Source organism: Mesoplodon densirostris, chromosome 11 (genome assembly GCF_025265405.1).
Source record: "Mesoplodon densirostris isolate mMesDen1 chromosome 11, mMesDen1 primary haplotype, whole genome shotgun sequence".
In the NCBI taxonomy this organism is placed as follows: Eukaryota; Metazoa; Chordata; class Mammalia; order Artiodactyla; family Ziphiidae; genus Mesoplodon; species Mesoplodon densirostris.
In genome coordinates, this window is record NC_082671.1 from 8,320,344 (window position 1) to 8,332,187 (window position 11,844).

The following is an 11,844-nucleotide window of genomic DNA, read 5'->3' on the forward strand; positions in this document are numbered from 1 at the left end:
TGCCACTCTTGTTTCCCAAGCCCAGTATTAAAGCGATATTCCAGGGTAAATGACAGGTGTATGGCTAAGTAAGAGAAAAGGCAATATGGTATAGGAAGAAAATATTAGAAGCGGGACAAAAAGATGAAGGTGTAATGCAAGCTGGGAATGCACAAGAGACACTCAGAATATGCAAGCATGGAGTATGGGGCTGAGGGGGCCCATAGGACTAAAATATCTAAGTTAGGGGGCCTATACCTGCCAATAAGAAGCGCACGTGTGTGACGGTTGATATTAATAACAGCAGTACACATGGACAGAGAGTAGAACTCCAGAGAGAGACAAATAAGGACGGGTCGCCGGGACACAGGGTAGAGCATGGCAGGATGAGAGAGAGGGTGGTGGCGCCTAATGAGGGGCCAGAAGGGTACAGCAGGGGTCGAAGGGAAAGGTGAAGAGGTTCAGAGGGCACGGCGCCCCCAGACTCGGGACTAGACTTGTCTTCCTCTCCACAGCTGGTTGGTGTGTTCTAGGATTCGCATCTGCACCCCACAAAGCCCTCCCGGTGGCTCCGGGAAGAGGGGGCGGTCACTTCCCCGTTCCTTGGGGACTCCACGAGGGGTCCTTACCTAGGAAGATGGAGATGATGAGCCGCAGCGCCTGTTCTGACGCGCCCAGGGACGTCGCCAACTTGTTAAGGCTCAGGTTCTGGAAACCCCACCGCAGCACCGTCGCCAGCTCCGCCACCGCTCCCACGTCCCCTTCGGCTGCGGACGCCATCTTAGCTCCGGGCGCCCCCCGGGCACCCCTCAGCTCCGCGCGCCCCGAATGTGGGCACAACGCTGGAGCTTCACCCCCAATTCCGGCCCGGAGCCCGCCCACGGCGTGCGCATTGGTTGCAGGACCGCCCAGCGGCTCCGGGATCAGCCGATCATTGGTCGGCCCGGGAAGGGGCGGGGCCTCACGCCGCAAGGTAGGCAGGGGGCGGGGCCGAACGTTTGTAAGGCAAAGGTGACTCGGGCCGAGAATGAACGCGGGGCCGGCAGGGGGCGGGGCTCGGAATCGGGAACTAGACCCGTGATTGGAAAAGTCAGAAGCCGGCGGCGCGGCGACGGTACAACTCAGTTCTAACAGCTCGGGGGAGGAGTCGGGGCGGGCGAGAGTCCGGCCGGCTCGAGCGCTGCCTCCCCATTGGCTGAGACGGAGCAGGCGAGAGTCAGGACGGGGGGGCCGTCACCCGACCGCGAGGTTACTCTCGGTCGCCGGCGTGCCGGGGTTACTGGGGCATGTAACGGGAGGGCGGGAATTCCTGCCTCGGCTTCGCGAGCGCCTCCTAACGGCGCCTCGGCTGTTTCTGAACCGTTAGGCACGCCGCCTTCCCTCCCCGAGGGTGGGGAGAGCCCGGCGTCCCCAGCACTCTTTGCCTGCTCCTTTGATTTCATGTAACTGCCTGTATTAAAACTTTACCTCCCCCCGAGAGGCGATGAAGTTAAGATATGCTGATTTAGTCCTTATGATTTTCATTAAAAATTAAACTAGTTTGTCACTATTCAGGTAATACAGGTTCAAGGTCAAAGTGCAAAGAGGATAGAGACTGAAGACAAAATAAAAGTTCTTTCTTCCCACCTTGCTTCCCATTCTTACTTCCACTGTTCAGATTAGGCTAACGAAAATGTGCCAGGGCCTGTGCTGGGCTCTGAGCCCAAAGCTGTAGAGTGGGGATGGTGCACGGTCATATAAAGCGTGTAAGTGCAAGAGAAAGGAACAAGCTTCCGTGAGAATACTTAACAAAGGAACACTAAGAGTTTCCAGTAACCACTGGAATTCGTGGAGCATTCTTGTACAATTACAGCTAATACTTCTATAGCACTTCGCGCTTTATGCAGCTCTGATATCCATATTATTTCACTTAATTGATTATGAAACAGGATATTTATTATTATGATGTCCTCTTACTGACACAGAGGCTTGGAGAAATTAAGGAACTCGCTAAGTTCCTTCCTTAGTAAGTGGCAGAGACAGAATTGAAACCTTAAATTTCACCTCCCTCCTCTTTTTGGGGGGGACAAAATTAAAAAAAAAAATCAGAGAAGTCAAGAATAATATAACATCCTCCAGATTAAGAAACAAACATCACATGTACAGCTGAAGAGCCTGGTGTATCCCTTCCACAGGGCATTTCCCTCCTTGCCTTCTCAGAGGTCACCTCCTTTCTGACTTTGGTACTTATCAACTCCATGCCTATTTTTATACTTTACACTCTGTATATATCCAGAAACAATTATAATATAATTTTGCATGCTTTTTTTTTTTTTTTTTTTTGCGGCATGTGGGCCTCTCACTGTTGTGGTCTCTCCCATTGCGGAGCACAGGCTCTGGACGCGCAGGCTCAGCGGCCATGGCTCACAGACCCAGCCACTCCGCGGCATGTGGGATCTTCCCGAACCAGGGCACGAACCCACGTCCCCTGCATCGGCAGGCGGACTCTCAACCCCTGCGCCACCAGGGAAGCCCTTGCATGCTTTTAAAGTTTATATTTATGGTTACAGTGAATGTATCATTTTGCAACTTGTTTTTATGCTTAACATCTTTATTGAGACATTCATGTTTCTACATGTAGCTGTAATACAGTCGTTTTAACTGTGAAGTAATGTCACACTGTATGATTATACCACAATTATTTTTCATGATTATGTTGAGGAATACTTGGATCACTTCCTATTCATGTATTTCTTTTATTACAAACATGGCTGCTGTGGACATTCTCCTTTAAGCAACAGTGAAAGTTTCTCTAGGGCTGTAACTCCAAACGTTTTTTTTTCTTTTTAAATTAACTGGGGCCTATTGTAGGAAACACATTGCTATCCAGTATACACACATGCTCATACACTATGCAACTAATACATACACGCATGCGTGCAGCATGTGTATGTGATGTGTTCTCATATTTTCTATTCTATTTTAGTTCATTAAAAAAATTGCTCATCAGGATCCACTAACTTGATATCACTACTTGCTCAGTGTAGAAAACACCCCTCTAGGGTTTATAACGAGGAGGGGAATCATGAGTTGTAAGGTTTGCACACCTTCAATTGAAGTGTTTGGCTAAATGTTATTTAAGACCCTTAAAATCTTTGATTTGCTGAATAAGTAAAATATATTTATTAAAGCATCTAGTTAGTTAGACCCTATTTAAAAATAGAGGAAGTCGGTTTCTTTTCGTTTTGTGCAATTAGGTAATATGTCTGCCCCTTCTTACACCTCTGGTTTTCCAAGACAAGGGTCTGTGTGGCAAGAGGCTGTACCTCCGTTGACACAACAGGTTCCTGTTTGCCTTTCCCCTCAGGTGTTTGATCAGCTACATTCCCTTCATTCTCCCTACTGTTCCGACGCAGCACCTGTTTCTCCAGTTACACTAGCTGCTGAGCTGGTGAGTGGGAGAAGATTAAGATTATATGGCCTCTTACTTTATAATGAAGCACATTCATGGAGGGCTTAGTAAGTCAGGTTCTGTGCTGGTCCTTCGGTGCAAAGATCGATAAGAGACAGTCCCTGCCCACAGGAAGCTCTGTGTACGGGGGAAGAGAGACATGAAAAGATAAGTATAAACCAAAGTGGATGTGTCTGTATAGAAGTAAGCATAAGGTATTAGTGAAATCCCTCCTCTCTCATTATTGCTTTTCCCTGCCCTGACCTTCCTTCTTTAGCAAGTTCAGTATTTCCTTCTACTCCCTTTCCTCTGGCTCATTGACCTCTACTATCTGTTACTATCTGCAGGGCTTCCCACCTTAAAACATCTTCCCTTTCTCTGAGGTTACTGCCCTCTTTTCCCTTCCTACCGTACTTGTGGAGAAACAGTCTGGTCAGAGTTCACTCAATATCCAGGTATGGGTTTACAACTTCTCAACCCCCTTGCAGTAAGCTTGAGAGCACATGACTAGTTATGGCCGATGGACTGTAAGCAGAAATGAAGTGTCATTTCCTGGCCCAGGAGGTGCACAGCTAGTGTGACTCCCAAATTTCTCTCTTCCCTAGATAGTAATACATACAGAGGCCATGCGTCCTGTCTGGTATAGTATGAGATGGAGGAAGCCGCCCAACTGGCATTTTGCTCAACACTTAGCTTAAGCTAAAAATAAACATTTGTGGTATTAAACCCCAAGATTTAAGGTTACTGCTTTAACTTACCCTAAGACACTTACCCACCAGTCTTTATACCCATTAGAACTTGGTACTCATTTTCACCACTTATGAAACTATTCACACAAAGGCCACCAACTATTCCTTAATAGTTACATGTACTCTTCCTTCTCCATCTCATTTTTAATAACCTTTTTTTTTTTGCCTGTGCTGCCCAGCTTGCAGAATCTTAGTTCCCCCACTAGGGATTGAATCCACACCCCTGCAGTGGAAATGCAGAGTCCTAACCACGGACCTCCAGGGAATTAATTCCCTCCATCTCATATTCTTTTTTTTTTTTTTGCGGTACACGGGCCTCTCACTGTTGTGGCCTCTCCCGTTGTGGAGCACAGGCTCCGGACGCGCAGGCTCAGCGGCCATGGCTCACGGGCCCAGCCGCTCCGCGGCATGTGGGATCTTCCCGGACCGGGGCACGAACCTGTGTCCCCTGCATCGGCAGGTGGACTTTCAACCACTGCGCCACCAGGGAAGCCCCATCTCATATTCTTAATTTTCAAGAACTCTTTATGCTGAGATAGCATCTTTTCTTTCCCCACAGCATTCTCGTATTATGGATGAACTTTGCTATACTAGCCTTCTGAGAAGATTAATTAGGGATTTTGGGGGATTTTTTATTTGTTTATTTATATTTCTTCTTTATTCCCTGCATTTTTCCTTTTCCCTCAGGATTTCTGCTTTCCTTTTGTTTCTTTTATCTCTTTTAAGATGCCGAATGTCCTTTCTAATACAAACAAGGCATTACAGAGTTGATTGGATATATGGGCCCTGAGTAGGGCTTGTTGACTGGTGAATTTCCCTGAAGGGGATTGGGCTGGGTGCTCCCCTTTTGACCTAGAAACTTCCAAATGTCTGTATGTGGAGGGTTTATTTATTTTTTATTTATTAAAAAATTTTTAATTCTATTTTAGGGCTGCATTGGGTTTTCGTTGCTGCACTCTTTGTTGCAGTGGGCAAGCTCAGTAGTTGCGGCACCCAGGCCGTGGAGTGCACAGGCTTCAGCAGTTGTGGCTCACGGGTTCTAGAGCGCAGGCTCGGTAGTTGTGGCACACGGGCTTAGTTGCTCCGCGGCATGTGGGATCTTCCCCGACCAGGGATCGAACCTGTGTCTCCTGCATTGGCAGGCAGATTCTCAACGATTGTGCCACCAGGGAAGTCTGGCATGTGGGATCTTAGTTCCCCGACCCTGTGCCCTGTGCAGTGGAAGCGCAGAGTCTTTAACCACTGGACCGCCAGGGAAGTCCCTAAAAGTATTTTTCTAATAGTCTGCTTAAAAAAGTACTTTTAGGGAATGCCCAGGCGGTCCAGTGGTTAGGACTCTGTGCTCTCACTGCCGAGGGCCCGGATTCAATCCCTGGTTGGGGAACTAAGATACCACATCTCACAAGCCACCTGACACCACCAAGAAAAAAAAACACACAAAACTCTTAGATAATCTATATTTTGAATAGTTTTATGTCTTTAAAGAACATGCTTAAGCTTCTGTATTAGTCTGGATTCTGCAGAGAAACAGAGCCAGTAGGATAAATGTATATAGTTGACCATTGAACAACAGAGGCTTGAACTGTGTGGGTCCACTTATACGCAGATTTTGTTTTACTATATGCATATTGTAGTGCCACATGATCCACAGTTGGTTGAATCAGCAGATGCAGAATCACTGATACGGAGGGTTGACTGTATAGTTATACGCAGATTTTCAACCGTGTAACCGTGCATCCCTGACCCCCATGTTGTTCAAGGGTCAACTACATATATATAGGTATATATATATAAAATAAGGAATTGGCCCATGTGAATATGGAGGCTGAGAAGTCCCAAGATTCACAGTCAGCAAACTAGAGATGCAGGAGAGACAATGGTCCAGTTCCAGTCCAATTCTGAAGGCCTGACAACTAGGAGAGCCGAAGGTGTTATTTTCAGGCCGAGTCTGAGTCTGAAGGCAGGAGGAGACCAATATTCTAGCTCAAAGGCAGGCAGAGAGAGCAAATTCTCCTTTGCTCAGCCTTTTATTCTATCAGGCCTTCAAAGGACTGGATTAGGCCCACTCACGTTGGGGAGGATGATCTGCTTTACTCAAATGTATTGCGTATTCAAATGTTTATCTCATCCAGGAACACTCTTACAGACACACCCAGAATAATGTTTAACCAAATATCTGGGCACCTCATGGCCCAGTCAATTGACGCATAAAATTAATCATCACGAGTCTACCCCCTGTCAATTTGGCACTCATATGCGTGTCCTTAAGCCATACTTATTCTCCAAATAAAGACAACAAGGTCATCATTCCACCTAATGTGATACAACCATCCTGTGTGCAACTGAAAATGCACCAACTTCTTCCCCAGAAGGTGAGATAAAGTCCTTGAGTGATGTTTACTCTTCTCCTTGATCTCTTATAACTTCAATACTATGATGTAAAATTAAAAACACTTAAATTCGGGACTTCCCTGGTGGTCCAATGGTTAAGGACCCACCTTCCAATGCAGAAGATGTGGGTTCGATCCCTGGTCGGGGAACTAAGATCCCACATGCTGCAGTGCAACTAAGCCTGCAATCTCTAGAGCCCGTGTGCCACAACTACTGAGCCCACATGCAGCCACGACTACTGAGCTTGCACGCAGCAACAAAAACTCCCACATGCTGCAACTAAGACCCGACGCAGCCAAAGAAAGAAAGAAAGAAAGAATGCAAGGGGTGGTATAAATAACATGGTGTATGGATGTCATGAGGCTAGTGAGGAGCAGGGGATTCATTCTAATGAGGGGAAATCCCTGAGCCTAAGTTAAAAAAACCACAATTCTATGAAAGAAAGTCAATATATATTATGGTACATGATAAGGGAATAAGAGGGAAAAAACCATAATATGTATATATATATAAATTCATAACAAAGTAAGGAGGAATACTTTTTTTTTTGATAGGCAAGAAGTAGATTTATTAATATAGGACGCTTGTAAGAGATGCAAGCGGGCAGGCGAGGACACTCTGCCCTGTGGATTAAGTGGGCTACAGTTTTTTTTTTTTTTTTTTTTTGCGGTACGCGGGCCTCTCACTGCTGTGGCCTCTCCCGTTGTGGAGCACAGGCTCCGGACGCGCAGGCTCAGCAGCCATGGCTCACGGGCCCAGCTGCTCCGTGGCACATGGGATCTTCCCGGACCAGGACACAAACCCGTGTCCCCTGCATCGGCAGGTGGACTCTGAACCACTGCGCCACCAGGGAAGCCCAGGCTACAGTTTTATAGTCAAAGGAAAGGGGGAAGGGAAAAGACCGCCTTCTTCGAGTAGACATGAGGCTTACATCACTAGTTCCAAGGAGGAATACTTTTGATAATTACAGTCTTTATGTAACTGGTCACATGGCCATAGGTGGTATTTATAACTACCTTCTTTTACTACCCATTCTATAATTCCTTTGCCTTCAGCAAGCACCTCAGTTGGTTGTGGTTCTTTACTTGGTGGACTGACTCGCACCTTAATTCCCGAGAGGTCTGGGTCATTAATAGTCCTGCCTGGAGTGGATTGTCAGTTTTCCATTGACCTTCATCACAGGGCATGGTAATGGGAAGAGAAGCCCTAAGGGATCTCTTGTATGGCAGACTTATTCTCCCTTATGCCCATTGTGGAGAAGCAGTCCAGTTTCCCCTTGGACGTCAGGGTCAGTCAGCCCAGCCAGCACAGTAACTCCCATCTTTGAGTTCCTCATGCCTCTAAATCAACAGGCAAAGTGGTTGGGCAGCAGTCTTCACTTTCAGTTCAACGGAATCATTGTGTCTCCTAGTGGAAGCATTCCTTCCTCTGAACCAAGACCTCCAGGCCAGCAGAGCATAAGGACACAGGGACAGGAAGCAAAAATTTTGCTAGTGGGTTCCTAGGATTAGTAGCGATCACTGCCACTCCCATTTCCACCCCTTGATTCCTGGATCCATGAATCTTGGCTGTGGGTGAAATATTTTAGATGCTGATTCAGAGCATATACAGCCTTCTGGAGGACCTTGCCCCAGCCTTGCCAGGTATGACCACTGTAGGGGAGCAAAATGTGTCATCCCAAAATGTCTCTTTGGCATGTAGATTATTTTGAGCTGAAAATAATCAAGACCTAAAAGACTCAGGAAGAACATTTGACCTTCTCCCTAACTGCCTGAAACAATTCAGATAGAGGGTTTGTTCCTAGAATAGACCTATCACCAGAGATATTTGCAAAGAATATGGGCTGAATGTGGTGGGGGAAACTCGGCAGGGCCTGAGATCAGAGTCCACTCTGCGTCCAGTAACTGCGCAGCCCAGAAAACATTTGTTTACCAAACATTTTCTTTTTCGCCTCCATATGAATTTCTTTCCTCCCCTTGGACGTCCCATCCATTGTCCCCACCATTTTCTTTTGTCTTTCGCTGAAGATGGTATTTAAGGTGAGGATTTTGGCCATTTTGTTGCTCAGTTTTCCTGGGTCTCTCCCATGTAAACATGTTATTAAACTTTTGTTTGATTTTCTCCTGTAACTGTGTCTCACGTCAATTTGATTCTTAGACCAACCAGAAGAACCTAGAAGGGTAGAGGACAATTTCTTCTTCCCCAAAACCACAGTGGGGGAGGGGAATTTCCTCCTCTTTCCCCTCTTAGTTCTTTTTGGCTGTCAATTGAAATGACATAAGGCAGATTAACAGGAGAAAGTCAAATTTATTACATGCTCATGGCGAATCCACATAAGCATGAAGAAGTCCAAAGACAGCAAGGCAAGATGAAGGATATATATTATTCTAGACGAAGGACAAGGAGTCTGACATTTCAAAGGGACGTAAGGTAATTCACAGGAAGATAAAAAGAGTTAATATTTGGCAAACAGATCCAAAGACAATGGCACACAGAGAGGACTTTGATCAAATGGGCCTTGCTAGGTTTCTCCCTGTCTACCAACCTAATTTATACTTTACTATAGTTATCTATAATTCCTTCCTGGCACAGCCCTCCTATCTTAAATTCTTCTGGGCAATAAGAGTGGGGAGTTGTTCAAAGGTTCTTCCTGAGTCTTTTAGGTCTTGTTGTTTTCAGCTCAAAATAATCTGCATGTCAGCCTGACACATCTTGGGGTGACCTGTCCTGAGCCCCATCATCACCTAGCTGGCACTGTAACTGAGTCTTCAAAAGTCTACAAAAGCTATCAAGCCAGCTGCTTCAGGATGGTGAGGAACAAGATAAAACCAGTGAATTCCATGAACATGGACCTGTTGCTGCCTTTCTTTTGCTATGAAGTGAGTTCTTTGATAAGAAGCAATGCTATCCATCCATGATGGTGGATAAGGCTTTCTGTAAGTCCACAGATAGTAGGTTTGGCAGAAGCATTGCATGCGGGAAGGCGAATCCATATCCGAAGTGTCTAATTGCAGTAAGAACAAAATGCTGGCCTTCCATGATGGAAGTGAAACAGGAGGGAAGAGGGCAGAGCATAACCTTTAAAAGAAGGACGTAGCCACTGAGGACAGGACAAAAACTGGTCAGAACCAGCTAGGTCCATGATGGCAGAAGATTCGACTTCCAGTAGACCTTGAGCCTCATTATACGCTCATTGTAATGCATTAGCATATGCTAAATAACACACCCACCAGCACCATGACTGTTCTGAGGCTGACAATAAAAGGCTGAAAAGTAGGCAGTGGCCCAATTCCTGGAAATCTCCACCCCTTCTCCAAAATAGTTGGAATAATCCTCCCACTCATTAGCCTTTGAAATTACCCAACCCATAAATACAAAATACCCCATATTTTAGGGCCTCTCACCTTCTGAGATAGCCCACACTCTGTCTATGGAATATGTATCTCTTTAAATAAATCCACTTCTTACCTATCACTTTGTTTCTCACTGAATTCTTTCTGCGATGAGACATAAAGACTCTGAGTTTCATCAAGTCCTGAGACCACATGTGTGGTGTGATCTCAATTAAAAGACAGTGGGTTCATGTCCCAGTTTGGGTTTTAGCTGGGTTTGAGTCCTGGCCCGTGGGTTCAATTCCCAATCTGAGTTGTGTGGTTTCAGAAGTAATTCAGTGTAATCAACTTGCCACCATGTTGATCACCCCTGGGGAATGTTGCCATATTGGAGACTTAGTGTTTGTTTCCACTGTTGGCAGATTGGGCATTGAGCAGTGACCATAGCCAAGTTGGCCTCGGTGAATGGAAGTTCATGTTGCTGAGGCCGTGCATAATCTCCATCCCAGCCACCATGACCACTTTGTTCATAAACTCATTAAGCAATGATATGTGGCTGGGAAGAGGCTGACTGGTATCCACAGACTGGGTCATCTTTTCCATGTGATTCTCTCTTTTTTTTTTTTTTTTTTTTGCGGTATGCGAGCCTCTCACTGTTGTGGCCTCTCCCGTTGCGGAGCACAGGCTCCGGACACGCAGCCTCATCGGCCATGGCTCACGGGCCTAGCCACTCCATGGCATGTGGGATCTTCCCAGACCGGGGCACGAACCCATGTCCCCTGCATTGGCAGGCGGACTCTCAACCACTGTGCCACCAGGGAAGCCCCCATGTGATTCTTAAAATCCTCCTCTGCTGGGGTCACCCTTTGGTGAACATTCACATGGGACAAAAATATATTCATGCTCTTTGCCCATTCAGAGAGGCCTACTATATACCTTTTCCCCAAATTTCCTTGTCATCTATTTTCCAACTGTGTTCCTCCCAAGTGTTCGACTATCCAACTAAACCACTGGCTACAGCTCATGAATTGATATGTACTTGCACATCTGACCATTTCTCCTCCAAGCAAACTAAACAGCCAGTTGCACTAATCTATGTTTTGCCCACTGGGGTTTCCCTTCACCGCTTCTCTTCAGAGATGTCCCAGAAAGGCACATCTGTCCACATTCAAATGCTACCTGTGTATCCTTCAATGCCATCTGTAAACCAGTCCTTCGCTTTCTCTTCCTCTGTCAACTGATTGTAAGGACTCCCCATGAGGCCATAGGTACAGGCTTGGAGAGAGGAGGCAGTGTAGCAGGAGTGTGGGCCATGGACATTTGAGCCACTTCTTCATGTAACTTTTTTTGTGCATTCACAGCCTGCTTGGACCACTTCCATTTGGTGACGGAATGCTGCTGTGCACACCCAACTTTATGGGTGGGTCATGTGACACCTAGTTCATGATGGGCAGCTCAGGTTGCATGGTAATTGGGTGGCCCAGTGTTAAGCGTTCAGTCTCTACTAAGGCCCAGTAGCCGGCCAAGAGCTGTTTCTCAAAAGAAGAGTAGTTACCTGCAGAGGATGGCAGGGCTTTGCTTCAAAATCCTAAGAGCCTGCCCTGCGATTCACCTATAGGGGCCTGCTGAAGGCTCCAAATGAAACCGAACAAAGGGATCATGTGCCCACAGCACAAAAAGCCAAATTCTGAGAGTGGGTATTTTTTTTTTTTTTGCGGTACGCAGGCCTCTCACTGTTGTGGCCTCTCCCGTTGCGGAGCACAGGTTCCGGACGCGCAGGCTCAGCGGCCATGGCTCACGGGCCCAGCCGCTCGGCAGCATGTGGGATCTTCCTGGACCAGGGCACGAACCCTTGTCCCCTGCATCGGCAGGCGGACGCTCAACCACTGCGCCACCAGGGAAGCCCTGAACTGCAGGTTTATGCGTGGATATCATTTAGATGTGTGAAGATGTGGAGGGGATT

At 46.7% G+C, this 11,844-nt stretch overlaps 1 protein-coding gene across 1 annotated transcript in view; it reads right to left on the reverse strand.

The window, feature by feature from the left end:
- Positions 1-872, reverse strand: part of LPCAT3 (lysophosphatidylcholine acyltransferase 3) — a 38,590-nt gene extending 37,718 nt beyond the window's left edge. The window contains exon 1 of the mRNA XM_060111693.1: positions 609-872. Within this exon, the coding sequence (XP_059967676.1) occupies positions 609-759 (151 nt within the window). The 5' untranslated portion in view covers positions 760-872. The remainder of the gene's footprint in view (positions 1-608) is intronic.
- Between the last annotated feature and the right edge of the window lie 10,972 nt (positions 873-11,844).